Source organism: Copadichromis virginalis, linkage group LG14, assembly GCF_057382275.1.
Source record: "Copadichromis virginalis isolate Kocher_CV1m ecotype Utaka linkage group LG14, C_Virginalis_male_GT1.1, whole genome shotgun sequence".
Classification (NCBI taxonomy): Eukaryota; Metazoa; Chordata; class Actinopteri; order Cichliformes; family Cichlidae; genus Copadichromis; species Copadichromis virginalis.
The window spans coordinates 35,101,123-35,121,367 of record NC_140631.1 but is presented as its reverse complement, the minus strand read 5'-3'; the positions used below and the strand labels follow the sequence as shown (position 1 = coordinate 35,121,367).

The following is a 20,245-nucleotide window of genomic DNA, read 5'->3' as shown; positions in this document are numbered from 1 at the left end:
AATATGCCACGACACATCAGACTAAAGACGAGAAATTTCACTGTCTAAAGTGGGGTGTCTGTTGCTCATACGTGGGTAGAGCAAAGACATAAGGAACTGTGATAACATTTTCTAAAATATATCTTCAATCATAAAAAAAAAAATGGTTATTATTTTCTATATACATAGAACCAGAATGTCAGTATATTACATATTGAAAACAGTTCTCCTGAAACTAGCTTCTTTTATCAGGAAGGAGAAACTTCAGCCAGTGACAGGAGACTTTAGAACCTTATACTTTGTTTTGCTCAACAGCGTTTTGTACTTTGTTAAGCACAGTTTCTTGTATAGTGTTATGGTTTAAAATAAACACATTTCGTTATATAAAGATATACTTTTGTTGTTGTTTTTTTCAGAAATAAAATCAGAAAGTAATAACTATGTAACAAAGTAACAACTTTCCGTTTAAAGAAGAGTCTTAGTTTATATCAGGTCCCACTGAAGACAAAGTTAGAGAAGTAAGGCTGAGATGCTTTGGACATGTGCAGAAGAGGGATGGTGGCTATACTGGACAAAAGATGTTGACAATGGAGCTGCCAGGTAGCAGGAAAAGAGAAAGACCACAGAGAAGATTCATGGATGTAGTCAAGGAGGACACACAGAGGGTTGGTGTGACTGAAGACGATGCTAGGGATAGGATTAGAGGCAGATGATCCCTTAAAGGGAGCAGCCAAAAAAGAAAAAGAAAAATCTTATACTGTTCACCAATAGCTTGGAGAAATTAAAAATGCATCCCAAAAAAGAGCTTTGGTCTTAGGGGGATAAAGAACAAAAAAATGAAGTTAATGTATGAATTGATATGCAATGGTACAACAGCTCGTATGAAGGAAAAGTTAACATTAGGCTGATTTATTTATTTATTTTTACCAGGCCTTTCTTTCTCACATTTCTGCTTCTAATTAAGCTTTAACCTCCTAGGACCTGGCGTCCACATATGTGGACATCACATTTTGGGTTATTTAGACCAAAATACTCAATTTTGCTCTACAGGGGCCTAAAATCCACTTACGAGGACATTATACAGCTACTATTCTATAAAAAATTTAAAAGAATATCCTCATTTGTGGCTCTCATTTTTCTTACAAACAAAAATCAGGTAAAAAAAAATAAATCTGGTAATTCTTTGTTTTTACATTCATCGGGCCCCAATATGCCCAAATATCAAAGAGAAATTAAAAACGCATGCTGTGGAAGAGTTCGGGTCTTAGGAGGTTAACGCTAAATAATTAAGCAAGTTATACCATACAGCACTTGCACAGGCTATGTGTGATACATGTGTTTTCTCTCCAGAATGTGAAATGACTGCAGAAGACTTTAAAAAAAGGAGGTGGGGGGGGACACAGGAGATACAACGAAAAGGAGAGAGGCAGGTGAAAAATGTATGAAACAGTAAACAGTATGCCACAGCAGTCATGATGTCACCCTCTAAGAGGTTTTACTGGGAACATGAAGTCATCAAGAAGTCTCTGCAGTGACCTCAGGAGGGTCAGCAGCTTTTTCATTTCATACGCTTTAGCTCCACCTCTGCTCCTACCCATCGATCCACGGTCCTGCCCACAAGACATCCAATTCAAATCTCTGGGGAGTTATGTGACATGCATTCTAATTTCCCCATATGATCTTCATATAATCCATCTTTAGGATGCCCATCACGATGGTTTTCTTTATCAGTTACACTGTTTTGCTATTTTTACAAACTCCTTTATTAATCATCAAATATAGAAAGTGACCATCATAATGAATCAAAACCCCTCAAAAAGTTCAGATATGAACAATATCCTGTTTCCACTCATATAGAAGAGGAAAAAAAGAACCAAGTTCTCAAATTAGAGAAGCCTAAACAAATTGTCTATAGTTTTGTTTATTATTAATGTCTGTATTAATTAATTTTTTCAGTCTGTATTACTTTAATCTAATAAATCAACTTATTATTACAATAATTTCACTAGAGTACAAAATATTACTAAGTTAGTTGATCTAATTAGTGGTACCACAAACAGCTTTCAGTGTGCAGCTGTTTTTTTATTTAGACTTTGTCCCAAGCAGAAGAGTGCATAGTTAACACACAGGAAACTATAATATATATGTATGTATATATAATATATAATAACATATAATAAACCCAGTTAACCAGTAGGGATATAAAAAGGATGCAATGAAAACACCAAAAAAAGAAAAATCAGCATACAGCACAGTAGCAATGGCATTTTATATTGTATGTCCCTGCAAACTGTTATAAAATGAAAGAAGCATGCTCAGTGTGAAAGACAAGCCTGCTTTGACTCAGCATAATCATACACAGCTTTACATTGTCTATCAGGCTCTGTCTCTAGCAAACAAGTGAACATAATCATCATATAAATAGACCCCCCCAAACACTAAACACTTGCGAACAGCCACATATACATAGAGGAATCCTCGGTGCTCAAACAAGCTCGCTGCCTGCAGAAGACTGACTGACTTTACCGTTTGGTCGAGACAGAACAGACGGAAGAAATGGAGCCTACAGCAGCAGTGGCCCATACTAGGCTAGCAGATAGCAGCAGCATCCCTTAGCCAGCTCGGGAGGCAGCAGTGACAGATGCGAGTTCCAGAAAGAAACAGTAAGGGAGACAGAGGGGGAGGGAAAGAGAGGGGAGGAGAGATGGAAAGACCAAAGCCTCACCTCGTTTCCTGGTTCGTGACCATCATTTATCCCTGCTGGAACAAAGACTGCCGGCCCCAGCCCAGCTCTGCCTGCCTTCCTCTTAAACCCCCACCAACACGCCCCGTATCACATTCACACGGATGGAAGGGAACACACACACACACACACACACACACACACACAGTCTTTTGCATGTATGAGAAAAAAATTTAGCAAAAGAAGATGGGGAGGGAGATGATCAGTGAGTAGAGAATGATAAGCTCTGATGCTCAGCTGGAAGATCATATCTACAGACACCGATGTGCATAACAGAACAAACACACTTCATTAGAAACCAAAACACTGCTTTGAATAAAAACTGTCCTGCAAAAATATCTATATGAACAAATACCTCATTAAAACAAAAACACTTCAAATCAGCTAGCTTAACCCAATATTAACCATCTAGTGACCTCTTCAATCCACTCATTACAACATAATTAAACCACATCAGCACATGTTGTCACGCATCCTAAAACAGAGTATGCACCCATGTGTGTAGATAGCTTGGAAATGCTTGGAAAGATCCACTGTTAAAATTTAGAGGGGATTCTGTCTTGCAATCAGTCTGACCAAAAGCAGAGGCAGGCCATACAGGCAGCTCTAATCTCATTAATCTTTGGTTGTAGAGCACCACCAGCGGGTGGGGCTGACAAATATATTAAATGCAAACAGAGGACTAGGAAAGGTTAAACCAAGTGCTGAATAGAGACTGAAAGAACAGAAAACACTCTGTCAGTCTCATCTGAGCAGCATACAGGAAAAGCAAGAGTGATTAAAAAGAATATTAAATATCAAATGTGTTTCGATTCCACCGAGTCACCCATCCAGCAGCAGCACCAGAAGAACAGACACAACAAGATACACCACACCCCCCTATCAAATGCATGTCAATATACTTGCATGTATACAAACTCACAACACATCCCAAAAGCATTCTCTTTCTTTATACTAGAAAAAAGCACCTTTGGAAATCCTCAGCATTTCACTACCAACTATCAAAAGAGGCTGCCTTTAGAGTCATTCAAAAGATGTCACAAGAGGGTTAAAGCAAGCGGCTCCCTTTGTGAACAAAGCGATCCTGACAACAAAAGACAGAAGCTACAGGTTTGTGCAAATGACTCCAACACAGTGTGTAATCGCATTCTGGAGCTCACTGCAACATTTGCATTGCAGTTTTTGACTGTAACCCTACAAAACACTGCCATTCAGTAACACAATGAATCTACAAACATATTGCAAAGGATGCAACTTTAATGAGGAACTTGTTCTGTGTCGCATTAAAGCAAACTTGCAGGGTGATTTTAAAAGAATAGTTTGAATGCTGCTACATATCAAGATATGTTACCGTTACAGACTCATGCAGCAACAAGCAAGCTCTCTTTTCATAACTCTCAACTAAAACTCCAACATTTTTATGCAAGAAAACATCAAATCCCTCAAATACATCAAATACTGGTTTAGCTTCAATTATTAATGCAGTAATTTTAATTTGCAAAGACAAAAAATATCTGCCTGTGTATTTTAGGTTGAGACCAAATGTTATTAGGATGGCGTAATATTTAATATTAAGGATATTGTTATACAGTGTAAAACTGCTAAATTTTATACAGACATTTGGACACATGTAGTTGGACATGGGTGATTTGTTGACAAATATTTTTATTTATGCTGCCTTTTGATAATGATGACGTTGTATATTTTCTCTTTTACCCCAGGAGGAGGTTTAACGAGAATGAAATAAAGTCACAGCATTACAATGGTAAATGGTAAATGGCCTGTATTTATATAGCGCTTTACTAGTCCCTAAGGACCCCAAAGCGCTTTACATATCCAGTCATCCACCCATTCACTCACACATTCACACACTGGTGATGGCAGCTACATTGTAGCCACAGCCACCCTGGGGCGCACTGACAGAGGCGAGGCTGCCGGACACTGGCGCCACCGGGCCCTCTGACCACCACCAGTAGGCAACGGGTGAAGTGTCTTGCCCAAGGACACAACGACCGAGACTGTCCAAGCCGGGGCTCGAACCGGCAACCTTCCGATTACAAGGCGAACTCCCAACTCTTGAACCACTATCGCCCACAATCACATGTGTCATACACACGTAGTCCTATTTTAGGATTAAGAGTGAAAGAATTGGAACACTGCACTCTTACTCGGCTTTCAAAGTCTGCGGTCGACCTTGCCGGGATTGCAGAACTCTGCTAAATCTTACCTTGTGACAGAAGTGCTGGGTAGTGATGCTGAAAACATCCAGGCACAGCGAGGCTTTCTTTAACTGAGCCTGCAGAGTCTGTAGCTGCAGGGCCTGCCGCTCACATCGCTCCCGCAGCTGCTGGATCTGAGCGCGATCCACCTCCTGTGCCTTTTCGGTCTGAATGGCTCCATGAACTGCTGTTGTCCGACCATGAACTGCAGATACGCAAAACAGGCAGAAGAATATAGTATGTTGATGTACTTTTCCTCAGACTTATTATAGAAATAGAAATATATAGACAAACAAAACAAACAAGTCAATTTATGTGGATGCTGCTGATGTAAAAGTGGATTATATGTGCAGTATGAAAACCCTTATCACCTGCACTGTTTGGCCTGTTTGGTCTCTGAGAAAAGCAGAAGTTGCTGATTTGTGCTGCTGTAATCTGAGCCAGCAGTACTGCTCCTGAAGGAGCCATCCTAGCATTAGAGCTACCGTGCTTTGTTGCTATGGCAACATCATGGTGCTATGGGTAAAGTCTGGGATGAAGTGCGGCGAGAGAGCAAGAGCGACACGGAATGAAAAAGTCACTGCAAATTTTAAAGATACAGTAGCAGCTGATGGTCCTGAACAAAAACCCCTTCTTTTTACCAGTTAGGAAAAAAACCAAAGAGACATCATGGTATGTTAAGCACATCATGGTACGTTAAGCACACCTTATGTGCCTATAGTTTGTGTTTAAATGTATGCGGTGTGACAGGGCTGACTCACCAGGGGATTGTGGCTTGGGAGAAACCACTGCAAGTCTTTTAGGGGAGGACTTTGGTGACAGCTCAGCCTCTGCATCCTTCTGTAAATCTCTCCTAGTCACTGTGTAACAAAAAAGGTGTTATTTTCTTTGTAATACACAGAATTAAAACATAAGACAGACATTTTTGTTGTTTGTTTTATCTCATAGGAAGTATTTGCCTAAATATTGGTTAACCTGTACTTCTGCTACACTACTTCTGTTTTTTTACTACAGACAAAACTTTGGCACAAAACAATAACATTATAAAATAACACCACTTTTTTATATTGAATAAAATATGATACACATGCGCAGACTGATCAAATGAAACCCTCAATATAAAGGGATTTTTTTTTGTAGAATATTGTTCATCCCTCCAACAGAGTTCCTGGGAAAAACAGATTTAATGCCTAGGCATGGAAACTGGTAGTAAAAACAAACAACAACTTTGTTCTGTTTTTTCCTTATAATTAATCAAATCAGTGAATAACTGAAAGCATAAAAAATGGCTGGAATAAAGACTCAGCGATCACTGTAGGACAGTGACCACTAGCTGGAGTTACTGCTTCACTTGTTGACACAGTTTCTGTTGTGGAAAGATGGGGCGACTGGTGGTTCACCCAGAAATACAAACTGTCGCCACAGGATGGCGCTGATGCTCCACATTCACTGCAAAGACGCCAACATGAGCACCACTGTGCATTAGCTAACAATAAAGACGCCCACAAGAGCAGAGGGGGAGTATAGGCTACTGTATGATACTGTATCCCTGCTGTGATGCAATGCTAGGCAACAGTTTGGAAACACAGCACATGAATAAGTAATCCTAAATACTATTTATCATTTTCTACTCATTTTAGTCCTAAATCAGAAGCTTGATAAGCAAACTGAGCTGAACAATGGACAATAAAAGCAAATGAATGAGTAAACACTCAATCGTAGTCATTATGCTCTCAACTACAATCATAATTAGCAACACTGCAAAAGAAAAATCATTGCTTGAGTACAAAAAGCACAGCTGTGTTTATTGTTTCTAACTCAACTTCTTGCCCATGTACAGGACTGTAGCTCAAATCGTCACATACAAACTGTTCTGTCTTCCTGCTTTTACTTAAAACTCCACAATAACTTTTAAAACTCAGACATTTCTCTAAGCAGCTGTGTGGGAATAGGTGGGGCTTATACTGAGGAATGAAATCAAACACACATACACAAATTGAGCACAATCGTTTGGTTCCTCTGGCTTTGTGCAAGAGTGCTGTACCTAGTGGGGAGCAGTGCCGTGGTGGCAGATTGCGCCGCTGGAGGCTGGGGGCATTAGGAGGGTGAGGGCAGCTCTGAGCAGGGGAGGCTTCTCTGGTTGGTGCTGTGGCTTTATGTTGAGGTGTGTCATCGCTGCCACTGCTGGGATCTACATCAGAAAAGAAAAACATGCTCAGGGACTGTGGCAAAAATCACACAATGTTGCTATTTATATATGTACGAAATATGTTTTTATTTAAAAGCTGCAATTTTCTCACCTCCCGAATGTGATTAAGCCTATGTAAGGCAGTCAGTGTGCTCGCTCTAGCGCTGACTCTTAATATATGGGCCATTTCCTAAGAATATCAGTGAGTGAGTCTCACCTGACCGCCACAGGATTAGTGAATTTTATTTTGTAGATTTTGTAGACAATTTCCTCATATTTAAGTAATGCATGCAAAAATTTCCCTTCATTCTATGAAAATTTCAAGCTGTTTGAAATTTGGTGCTCTTCAGGTCGCCATATTTTTCCAGCATTTTCTGAACCCTCTTACTAAAATAAACTTTAAACACTGCTACCACACAAATTCTTTTCTACTTTTTTACCTATTTTTCTCCCTATAACTTTGAGCATTACTCAGTGGGTTATATCACAGTTTTAAAAAGAAAACTCAACCCAATATAATGTCTACTATATTGTAATAAAACCAAGCAAGTCAGCATGGACAAAACAAGTTATAGCATTTAAAAGGTTGTCTTTACCTGTATTTTAATAACTTCTAGTTGTGCTAAGAATTATGTTGCATATCTAATGACGAAAAAGAAAGAAAAACATTCGATTCTGAGGAAATGGCCAAGATAGCTATCAAATATTTCACCTTGGCCAACGTAGATATTTTGACGTTGACTACAAAAACTGAATTATTCATGTTTTGCAGGTATGACATATCTTTGTGGCTAATTTATGACTGCCAGCTTTTTGTTTCACTCCATGTCTCAGTGGATTACGGTACAGACACATGTACAATTTTGGGAAATACCTGACTATGCAAACTAATAGGCATAGAGCCAGCCATGGCCTATAGTAAACGATGTTCTTGTTTCTTAACACAAAAGATTTGATTTGGTTTAGTAATACTGAGGGAATTCTCAGCGCCATTTGAAAATGAAAAACTGTGGAATGATGGCATTAAAGCTTTTAACTGTCAATTTCATGCACGTTTCAGATCATTACACTCTTTGCTAATGGAGTTTTGGTTCTTTTTTGCTTTGCTTTGTTTTTTCTGGTAAATTGCACACTCTCATCAAGATTCGCAAAAAACAGGGTGCTGTAAACATAGTAATTATTCATAAGAGCTGCTGTTATGCCTCTAGCTTTTATGGAAATGAAAGGCTGAGGAACAGTGCAGCTGAAACATCCTCCAAATAATCACAATGAAATTATGATAGTTTTTACATATTTTTGCATGCTGTATACTGTATGCATTTCTCAGATATAAACCTTTAACTTTATAATAGTCAAAAAAATTCCATCAGTGCATAAATGATGGAATTTACTTCGTCGTTATAAGTGAAGAGTCAAACCAGAGAGCTCTAATTACTAATCATAAAATATTCAGCAGCTCAGTCAATGGTAGTGCTGACACAAACTCTAACTATTGGTAATATAACACTTTTGAAGAGGAAAGGATAGCGTTGTGCCCTTGAATTAAAATACCATCACTCTGATCTAATAATGTCAAATTGTGACCCAAGGAGGCTGCAGACATTCAAAAAACGTTAAGCTGTTGTGATACATACGTGTGTGTGTGTGTGTGTGTGTGTGTGTGTGTGTGTGTGTGTATGTATGTATGTATGTATGTATGTATGTATATATATATATATATATATATATATATATATATATATATATATATATATATACATATATACATATATATACATACATATATATATATATATACATATATACATATATATATATATATATATATACATATATATATACATATATACATATATATATATATACATATATACATATATATATATATACATATATACATATATATATATATATATATACATATATATATATATATATACATATATATATATATATATATACATATATATATATATATATACATATATATATATATATATATATATATATATATATATATATATATATATAAGCACATTTTATTGATACAAAGGACAGTATAGCATAAAAACAGATTAAAGGAGAACATTAAATCACTTTTGATGTAAAAATGCCAAGGCTCTGTGCAACACATCTAGTGATGCTTTCCAAAGCAGCAGCATGAATACACCAGGGAGAGTCAGCAGATTTTTTTCCTTTCTTTTTTTTTTTCCTTTTCCCAAAGGCGACCTACTGAAATGGAGATGAAGCCAAGAAAGGGATTGGCTAAAGGAGACGGCCGAAGGCTGACTCACACTGCTAAATGCTTGTTTCTAGCATGCATGTACAATACAAATCCACCCCCTGTAGTAAGAATCCTCTGATCAGCACCAATGAGGACTCTGCTTGTGACTAACTCGCAAGCAGCGAGAATAGACAAGCTAATAACATTCAGAACAAATGTGCCTCTGGGCCATGTGGCAGTGATGAAGAACTGGTGACAGAAAAATGAGAAGAAAGGACTGCGTTACTTTACAGTCAGCATACTGTGTAATACGTTCCTTCTGATTGAACTACACCAGTGAATTAATTATTTCACCAGACCTGAGCATCATGATGACAAGGAGCTGCTTGTTCCTGCTTGTAGCTGCATTTGGGGCTTATGGTTATAGCGTGGTGCAGTCTGAGCCAACAGCCTAAAGGGAAACACTGCGGTGCAAGCAGACAGTTGTGTATGCCATCTGAGCTGCTTCCAAGTATTTTACAATCTGGCAGATACTGAATTTGTTAAAATGTACACAAATCTGCTTCAGTTTACATATCTAAAAAGATTACAGAGCCACTGGCAGTCAAGTTGGGCATCCTCATATTAATGTTGAGTAGAACTGTTGTTGTTTTCTTGAGAATCAGTGGTACTGTATACACCAACTAATTAAGAGTACTATTGCTATTTCTAAGGACAGCCAGGATTCAGCTGTCAAAGACTGGAATAAATGTAGTGATGTTTAAGCAAAGGACAACATTAACCTGTAATTATGACAATGAGCATCATTGTCATAATTACATACATAGATAAAAATGAATAAAAATTAATGACCTTACCAGAGTGCGAAATCTTATTTACTTCTGATGTCTATCAGTTTAAATTAAATTTACCAGAGAAGTTTGCAAGCTTGTCTTAAAGAGCCGCTTTCTCTGATATTCTTTATATTTTCTGTTACTGTTACTATTATTTTTACCATGACTGGTCTGTAGCTGTTGCTTTGTTTATGTGTTTCTTTTCAGTGTTTCAGGTTTCTGGGGTAGCCTTTATGAAACTGGGTGCTATTGGTTCCAGCTTCTCCAGAGGCGGTTTATATTGTAAGGTAAAGACCCTACATCAGGGGTGCCCAACTTCAGGCTTCAAGGGCCGGTGTACTGCATGCTTTAGATCTCACCCTGGGTCAGCACACCTGAATCAAATGATTAGTTCATTACTAGGCCTCTGGAGAACTTCAAGACACGTTGAAGAGGCAATTTAACAATTTAAATCAGCTGTGTTGGATTGAGGACACATCTAAAACCTGCAGGACACCGGCCCTTGAGGCCTGGAGTTGGACACCCCTGCCCTACATTATTACAAAGAAAATAAAATCATTGTATTTAAAATATAAGAATCATTACTTATCACTACTTTTAGTGAATCACTTTCAGTGGCTGCTATTGCATTATTTGCTTTGGTTTTACACCCAGACCATAACCATATATCTAAACATTTTCCAAACAATGGTCAGTTTGTGTCACGTCTCTGAATCAGCAGACAACACACATGGCCTGCTCATATTTAGCAAAACCGTTTTTGGTAATAAAACAATGTCTTGTTAACCGACACTTTCTTTCCTGACACTTTGCTGACATCTCGTTCACACACAGAGATAATTGCATTGCCAGGTGAATTTTGCTGTCATTCCTTTATGCAGATGAAGACTGGGGAATATTTCAGTGATGGTACTGAAATATGCATTGGGAATTCTGCAGTATGCAGGCTGAGCACAGGCAGCAGAGGGAGAGAGAGTAACTTTCTTCCTAAAGAAATCCTTTCTTCTCTGAGGCTCTGTGCTGCAGCGGCTTAGAAATGCAGAATTCTGACAAATGATTGAAAATGAAACAAAATGAGCAGCTGTTACTATAGTAACTGAGGATAGACCAGCCACACCTGCTGGTGAACTAATAAGGAGATGCAGATGTAGTAAAACATTGGTGTGGGGTAACCTTTTATTTAGGCAGAGTAGCAGTAAAAACAGTATTAGTCTAATTCATAAAAAAAATGAGTTGAGTGGACATAACTCACACTGAGAACCTCGGCCTGGGTCACTGTGGGTGCTTTCATTAGACTGGTTGCTGGATACAGATGAGACACTGGAGCTCCGGACAAATCCTAGAGAAGCCAGACGGGCAGCTGGAAGGGCAGAGAAGCCTGGAGGACGAAGGCCAGACTGGCCTGATTTGAGCAGGAGGCTTTTTGGGGTGGTTTCTGGACCTGCCCTCCTGGGCTCTCCTAAAGGTAGAAAAACAAGTAAAAAAACAAGAAAAAAAAACTTTAAAAACCTGATTTAGTTTATACTGAAATAAAATGAATAAATAAAAGAGGAAGATTACATATATATAGATATATAAACATTATTCAATGACTAAATTCCACATAAATAAGAAAGCAGCATATGTGCAACCAGCCAAGAGTATCATTTATAATGTAAGAAGGCAAAATTATGCAGTGCGAGCTGGTAGCATGTGCAAGTTACACTAACTTCAAATGCTTTGCACTTCAAAGAGTTGAGGTGCCAAAAGCCAAGGCTCATCCATAAGCAGGACAGGAAAAAAATTAGGTGAATCATTCAGCAAGCCCAAGAAGCTTGTTGAATAAATAACTCTACAGCTCAACATCTACGGGATGGGAGAGTGTGGAGAATACTGAAGTAGGTAGAGAGAGATGAGAGAAATCTGTTGAAATGATTTCTCAAGATTTGACCTAATCATCTAACCACACAGGGTTTTTTAACGTAAGCATACACAAATACATCTTGTGTTAAACTTTTAAACATTCCCAAAACAACCTTTGAAAATGCAGCTGTCTCTGATACTAAAAATGCAACTAACATTTCAGTTCACTTTTGAGTCAATTTGCCAAAACGTTACAATCTCACCTGCCAGATCTTGTTGGCCTGGAGTGGACACTTTGGCAGCCAGATATTGTGAGGGACCTGACCTTTGACCTGCCTGCTGAACTCTTGGCTTGGCTGCGGGCTGCCTGGTGACTGCACCTAGCCCAAGCTGAGGCCTCAGGGTTCTTGGCGAGCGGTAGACACTACCTCCTTCAGGGGAAACATGCTGCTGAAGGACATCACCAACAAAACCAGTTACTATAACATCATTCACATTCTAGACTGATGGACAGCAAGGTATCATGTGATAGGTTTGATTCATGTATTATTAAGTTAGGCACTTTGGTTTTGTGTGATAATACATCTAATCTATTACCACTCTGTTACTGTTTGTGGTGCAATGTGAGCCAGTACGTGACCAAAATAATCTAAAACACAGCATGTGCAGTGCAGCTGAAACGGACCAATCTGCATGAACAATTAAAGGGTTAAAAATGCTTTCAGGTTGAGCCACCATCATGCTAAATTGGAATACTTGTACCACACCATAAGCTGAGTTGTGTGAACATATCAAAACAAAAGTCCGCTTCTCACCTCTTGAAGATATTTCTCTGATGCCTCCTGGAAGTTGTCTGACTTTCCACTCCTTTGAGGGATACTGCTGCTTGGAGGTTTTACTCCAGTCACAGCGACACCTGGAGGATAGTATGCTGTCTTCTGCATCTCCTGTCGATATTTGTCAAATAGCAGGTTTGAGGAACAGAGCACTGGTGTGGATTTAGTTTGAGAAGCAACCTTTGGATCTTTGAGAGCTGGTGGGTTGGAGTAAGAGGGTAATCTTGATGTGTGTGTGGAGGCTTCATTTAGTGCATCGGTGAGTGGTGGTTTTGCTTGAGTATTCTTTCGAACATACGTGATGATTTTTGGCCGCACGTTTTTGGGCTTCTGAGGGGGCGAAGATCTCCTGGGTTCGGACTCCTTCTGTTGAGGCATGATAGGTTTGGGGATTCCACTGCTCAAACTCGTCTTAGCATGTGGCTTGATAGTTTGACTTATTCCTCTTTGAGAGGAGTCACTGTGCTCCAGGCTCGGTGCCCTGATGCCCTGGACCTTAGCTGGAGAACCACTAGGTCGTCTCTTAGGTGACGAAGAGGAGGTAGTTTTAGGGGATGTAGGAGTTGCTGGTCGACTGGGGCTTCCCCATGGCTTCCTCCTTTCCAGACTTGAAGAGCTGGGAGTGGTGGTGTTCTCAAAGGAGCCCTGCTTTTTTAAGGTGTTATCAAAAGAGAGCTGCTTCTTTAAAGCATTCTCAAATGAAGGCTGCTTTTTCAGACTCTTATCAAAAGAGCTTTGTTTCTTCAGTGTGTTATCAAATGAGTCTTGTTTCTTTATGGCTTTAGGTTCAACACATGACTGAGTCCCCTTTGTACCTGTTCTGAGAGCCCTGTAGTTCACATCAGGGGTTTCATCCGCTTGTGTGCTTTTATCTATTTTAGCGTTGCTTTCTTTTTGACATTTTGTCGGAGAGGTTAAAGCCTTGTGCTCAGTACAATTTACCTCCAAAACACTACCCTTTGCTTTATTTCTATGGTTATTATTTGTCCCGGGTTTGCCACTGACATCATGTGCCTGTGATACAGCATCATCTGACTGAACTGCTGAATTCAAATTCATATCTACATCTTTCTGGGTTGTTGTGCTTTTTCTAGCAAAAATTGAAGAATCATCAACTATTTGAGAGGCCTTGCCTCTCTCAGAGATAGTGGTGCAAATCTGGGAAGTTAGGTCCTCTGAGATGGTTGAATGAGGACCAGAGGCAATATGCCAGGAGTCTGTCATCTGGTTCTTGCCAACAGTGTCCATGGCAGTGGCCATGCTTGAAATGGTGGACAGACAGGATACAAAGACATCAGTTTCAGAGCTTAAGTCAGTCTTGGAAGCTTCTCTGCTCTCAGAGACATGAGAGCCATTGGATTCTTGCTCACTGGCACCGTTCAGAATTGACTTCCTTTCTTCCCTGCCCTTATAATCTATCGCCTCTTCTGCTGTGGATTTTCTGCATGATGACGGCTGTTCTTGAAGCTCCTTCCGCTCTGCAAGCCCAACAAAGTCCTCTTCCTCCTCAACAAGATAAGCCTCCAACTCCTGACACTCTAACATCTCAAATTCAGCCAGCTCAGGGTCATCACACTGAGAGTCTGTGCCCCAGATGATGACTTTGTCTTGCTCTGCTGTTTCAGTTATCAATCCTGACAGACAGCCAGTATCCCCAGTTCTCCCACCATCTTCTGTCCGAATGTCATTGGCATTGGCGTCGCCATCAGCCAGCATGCCACCCTGCTGGTTGTTATTCCTTAACTCCCCCACACCAAAGGGCTCTTCTCGCTCACACATTATGAAATCAGCTCTGAGTTTGTGGCAGCCTCAAGAGCACTTAAAATAAATCATCATCATCGTCAAGCATCAAAAAGTCTGTCTGCCCATCAAGCTGTCCTACTGGCAGAGCAGGAGCCTATTTTCAGTATGTCAGAAATATGAATGTTGAATGTCATGTCTAATTTGGAGCATGGGTCTTCATAACATCTGAGGTCCTTATCCTGCATAAAAACAGCAGATCACAAGTAAAGAAAATATATTGAAGATGACTTAAAAACAATATTCAACAGGTATATTTAAAAAAACTGTGCCATCTTATAATAATTTAAATCTTTCAGTCTGTTTCATCATAAAACCATGAAATAAAGTGAGTTTTTTTGTGGGGGCAGTGAAAGATGTGTAGATGCGCCGAAGGCAATGTAGGCTAGACCAGCAGGAGAAATCACAGTTAACCTCTTACAAACACAGCAACGAGTGATTTAGCCAGCATAAACAATATTAATGTATAATTTTTTTCTGGCCTCTTTTTTCTTTTTTTACACTTCTTTGTAGCTCAAAAAACCTTAATGGGTGTTTCTGTATATGAAACAGCTGAGGTCATATGATAACTTATTGGTTACTGTAGTGGCGAATTTCTGTCCCAAGCTTCGAAAAAATTATTCTTCCACTTCTTAATGTGAGCTGTTCAGATTTATTTCTGACTCGTACATACAAATGTTTCTCTATAGATTGGCTCTAACAGTTACAGCTTTTGTAAGAAAATCCTCAGGCCCAGTGTGGGATAAACTCAGGCCTGTTGGGCTCCCAGGATTGCAAAAACCTACAGTGGTGAAAACCATGAATCTTTTCTGCATTTATTCCTAAATGTTAAACATGCCAAACATCTTGTTTATTTTGTTTCTGACTGAAATGTTGTCAAGGGCCCAGAATTTTTTGCAGCACTCCTGTGAAGAGCAGTATTCACAAATCTGACTCTTAAAAAAATGACATTAGTGAATTAGCTGGCAACCGGTCTCTCTCTAGCTTTAGGAATGTGAGTGAATTCAGCAGACAAGATATTATGATTCCCTGATCTAACTAGAGACTGCTAAGTTTAAAATACAATTAGGGACAAGGGAAAAAAGGAATGACTATCTTCCAGTCACAGTGAACTATCCGGGGGGAAAAATAACAACCAGACAAGCTTAAGTACACTGACAAAAAAAGCTAATTCTGCCTTTGGAGGGAAAATACAATGACACTGTCTCTTGTTTATGGACACTATCATTATTGTTCTGTCTTTATGACAGTCAGATGCAAACCAGCATGACAGTGACGGTGTTACATTTGACCTTCATAATGGAATTGTTTTCTTATATTTTATATTTCTGATTATCCATGTGCCTTGAGTTACTGAGATTGTCTTTTGTGAATACTTTTGAGATACTTGCATTAAAAAATACACATTATTTCTGTTATCCCTTTTCTGCACCATCTATTGCTTGCAACAACAAAAAAACAAAAACAAAAAACATCCAAGAACCTCTTTTTTGTCCAATCAGCTGAGTGACTGTGGACTTTTAACCTCCACAACTTTTACAGTGTTTATGATGGGCCACCTCTAAACTGCCAAGTACTACTGAGGCTTTTACAAGTTCTCATGACCCAACTGTCTGCTTCTGCACTTCTAAAATCATTTAATAGGCTGCTTGATGTATGATTTTATTTAAGGCTGACAAAAATAGACAAATAAATAAATACAATATTTCAGCCTTCATGATATTTAACCCTTTCCTTCATTAAGGGAGATCTATATGTAAACTTTGTATTTCGAAGAGCTTTAAACTGTCAACATGAATTTTAAGTTTGTTGATATGTTACCAAAATCTGGAAGTTCTGCAAAATCTGCTTCCCTCATCTCCCATCATTCAGCTGGCTGCCCTGCCACCTGCATGCTCAGATTAAGAGCTATGCCACTTCCTTTAATTGCCCTGCAATTTTAGTCAGCCAGCAGGTACCATAATTGCTCAGAGAGTTTCTACTAATCCAATATGAGAAATGTGAATGAAATGTCCTGTGTGGACCCTTTGGAAAGGACAGAGAGCACTGACAGGCCCTTTGATCTTAAGCAGCAACTCTTTTTTTGCAGAGAAATTGCACATGCTGTTATCACCTCATCATGCCTTTCCCATTATCAAGTTGTGGTTGACAACTTCCTCTAGCACAAAAAATTAAATTCTAAGAAAATTTCCAATTAAACTAAAGAAAAAAAAACCTACTAGGAAGAAAACTGACTGCCTGCTGCTCCATCTCAGGCATTTGCTCTGCATTTGTGTCCTAATAAATTCACTTACGCAGCAGGAAATAGCATGTCATTTCCCTTCTAAGAAAACAAAACTGTGCTGTTGCCTGTTATTAGAGTTTGATGTATGCTTAGAACAAGTCAACTTTTGTAAACTTGACAAGAAAAGCAGAGAGGGTCTACAGACAGAAGTGCCCGTTTGCAACATAAGCTAAAACATCGCACTAAATGATGCCTCTGCACAACAGAGACAGCACACCTGCATCTACTGCAGTGCTTACTGTTAAACCACACTGAGACACAAAATCTCTCAGTGCAGGCAGACAAAACACTGGTGCTACTAACAAATGTTTTTCCTTTTCGAATATTTCCAGACAAGTGCTATAAAATATTGTTTTTAAGAGAAAGGCTCAACCTGCTAACACAACTGTTTCTGCTGCAGCCATCATCCTTAAATTGATTTCCAGCTCTAAATCGGTTAAGTGCAGACCTCAGCATGGACACTATGGTACAGTTATCTGCACAGCAGTGACATGATGGATATGGTGCATTTGTTGAGTTTTATATAACTGCATTTGTTAATATTTGATCTAGAAAGTAGTGAAATATCATAGATCAAAGTTATGTTGGGAGTGATAACTTGTGTAAATGGAAATTTTAGGTGTAAAGAATCATAAATGGCATTTATAAAAAGAAGGGAGAAATGGGCCTTCATCCTCTAGCCAGACCTGGGAGTGGAGTTTAACAGCCCACAAAAAACACATTTAAGTGTTACCCAGTGGACCACTACCAGGTATGGGTTTGGGGTCAACTGCACATTACCTTTACCTGCTACCGAGCTTAGAGACCCGTTTCTGGATTCTGCTTGGGGAACAGGACAGTCACCTGGCTAGGGACATTAAATCTGGGTAGGCCGTGTTCAAGGCCTTGCAGTTAAAGGTTCAACAACCTAAGAACTTGCTGTTAAGATATAAGTACAAAAGGAGGGCATCATGTGGAAGAAGGAGGCCTTTCAGGATTACCTGATCCAGGGGTGCATTAAAAACAGACAGATATTGGGAGAGGAGACCGGCTGTTGCTTTGGCATTTGCTAAAGCAAAAACTTTAGGAGAAGTTCAGGAAGGCTACAGAGTTAGACTTTCAATTCTTCGTTTTACGTCAAGTTTACACATGTTTGTATAGAATTATAGAGTTAGAGAAGGTATTCAAATGTGTTTGGAGAACCCTGTTGTCTTTTGCAGCAGTGCAGACTATAAGGTTTGTATCTATGAGCCATCCAATTCTTTTATAAGTAAAGCAATAGCTGTGACTGTAATCAAAACACAAGGCCCAACATCGTTTTAGCAAGGGTTAGACGCTGTCAAGTTTGCTTCTTGTCTTCATTCCTGTTTTTGATATTTATGGACCAGCACTGAAAATGCAGCCAGTGTGAGGAGGGAGTTGGGAATGGGAACAACAGTAATGTGTCAGTAAGTATTTCAGGATGTTGTTAACAAGTGATGGCAAACTGGAGCTGGAAATGGACAAACTGATTGGTGAGGCTTATGCACGATCCCCCAGAAAGAAAAGGAAATGGAGAGACAAGTGTGTGCTGCAACTGTGACCTGACTTTGGTAAGTGAAAGTAAAAGGAATGGTTGGATTTACAAGAAACACCAGAATCCTTTAGAGCTCAAGTTTGCTTTGTTCAGGTCATTTGAAAATGATTAGATCCAGTTACAAGAGATGTACTGTAAAATCTTCTGATTTCATACATGAACTAACTTTCTTCTTTATGTCTCTCATTCAGCTTCATTCTATTCACAAGTTTTCTGGGTTTGAAGGACATTTGCCACTTCCTTCCTGTTCCGTTTCCTGGTATCACTTATAGTACTATTCAACACTCGGGCAGTCAGTCAGACATCATAACAGTACAAGAGAGAACAGGGAAATTTATAGTTGTAGCACTAAAATGCTTCCCCCATCTCCCATCATTCAGCTGGCTGCCCTGCCACCTGCCTGCTCATATTCAGGCAACACCTTTGCCAAGGCCACTGAGAAAATCTGTGCATCCAAGCCTCGCAGGAGTACTTATGTGAAGATGTGCCCGCACAGCTTGTTTTGCTCTGTGAAATAGAAGCTGTGTCAGCTTCTGTTTTGTGTCAGCTGTCTAATGCAGCTGCTTGCCGGTCCTCACAGATGTGGGCCTTCATTTGTTTACCAAGCCTCACTTGATGCTTAATCTAGATCCCTCATGAAAAATTGAAGATGAGTGAAAATGGAGGCAGCAGTCTCCCTCTCAATTTAATGCTTCAGTGCCCCTGACTTCTTTGTGCAACCACCTAAAGCTCACATAAGATTTGCTTTTTCACACACATGGCAAAGGTTTGCCTTGAAAAACTACAAATGAATGCTTCACAGGCAGCAAAAACCCACAAAATTCTATCATTTGGAAGCAAATTCAAATGCTTCTTACATAAATGAACAAATATGTAGTAACAGCACCTTTTGTGTTCAGTTTATAGAATCTCCAGGCTTCCGGTAAGACGATCGAGGCCTTACTGGCTGTGCATGCTGCCCACTGGCCCTCAGCATTTTATGGTCACATCTTACATAATCCAGTACAACTCAGGCCTTTTCAATAAATGTCACCACTCAAGCCACACCAACAGAAATCTGTCACTTCACTACTAATGCACATTCATGCTGCTCTGAGTACCTTGTTCCTCACACTAGGAAACTATTTTTGTTCAAAGGGAAAAATACAGAAAGAGGAAGGACCGGCTTTGCTGATTTTAGAAAAGACAAAAAACATAGGATGTGGTTGACACAATAAATAAAACATGGTGTGACTCCACATACACATTTTGAGGTGAGAGCAATTGTACTGAGGTTACCTTTTCAAAGCTTGGTATGCAAACGCTATATTAGAATCTGCACTCCTGGAAACGATTAGGAAATGACTTGAAAACAACCTTATTAGAAACACAACAGGATCATCCGCAGTCTCGAGTAGATGCAGCAGGGTCAATAAATGCAGTTATCACTGCCGCTGTTCGGAGATTGAGAGGGAGACAGCAAACGCCTTCTGTTCCCCTTGTGAAATGAAATTTCTTACCGGTTTAATTCAGGTGAATCTGGAGAAGAGCCCGTCAGCGAAGAGCTGATGAAGAATGATTGAGACATCCAGTTTAAGCCGAGATGAAGAGGGTACAGTCTGCATCATCGCTGGAAAACAGGGAGGAGAGGAGACGAGAGGAGATTGAACAAAATGGACTCGGGTCGCCCCCTGCAGGTGAAGACAGGACATTTCTTCCCCACTACAGAGCGACACGCAGTACATGCGTGAATGAGAGCGGGG

At 39.6% G+C, this 20,245-nt stretch overlaps 1 protein-coding gene across 3 annotated transcripts in view; it reads right to left on the bottom strand.

The window, feature by feature from the left end:
- Positions 1–20,148, bottom strand: part of mtus2b (microtubule associated tumor suppressor candidate 2b) — a 27,533-nt gene extending 7,385 nt beyond the window's left edge. For 2 of the 3 annotated variants that reach the window (XM_085430620.1, XM_085430621.1), the window contains exons 1-7: positions 20,003–20,148; positions 12,844–14,846; positions 12,292–12,478; positions 11,439–11,645; positions 6,986–7,132; positions 5,703–5,801; positions 4,950–5,146 (exon numbers count right to left, since the gene is read on the bottom strand). In XM_085430620.1, coding sequence (XP_085286746.1) covers positions 4,950–5,146; positions 5,703–5,801; positions 6,986–7,132; positions 11,439–11,645; positions 12,292–12,478; positions 12,844–14,643 — 2,637 coding nt within the window. In that variant the 5' untranslated portion in view covers positions 14,644–14,846; positions 20,003–20,148. The remainder of the gene's footprint in view (positions 1–4,949; positions 5,147–5,702; positions 5,802–6,985; positions 7,133–11,438; positions 11,646–12,291; positions 12,479–12,843; positions 14,847–20,002) is intronic. The other variant, XM_085430622.1, reaches the window with a different exon arrangement.
- Between the last annotated feature and the right edge of the window lie 97 nt (positions 20,149–20,245).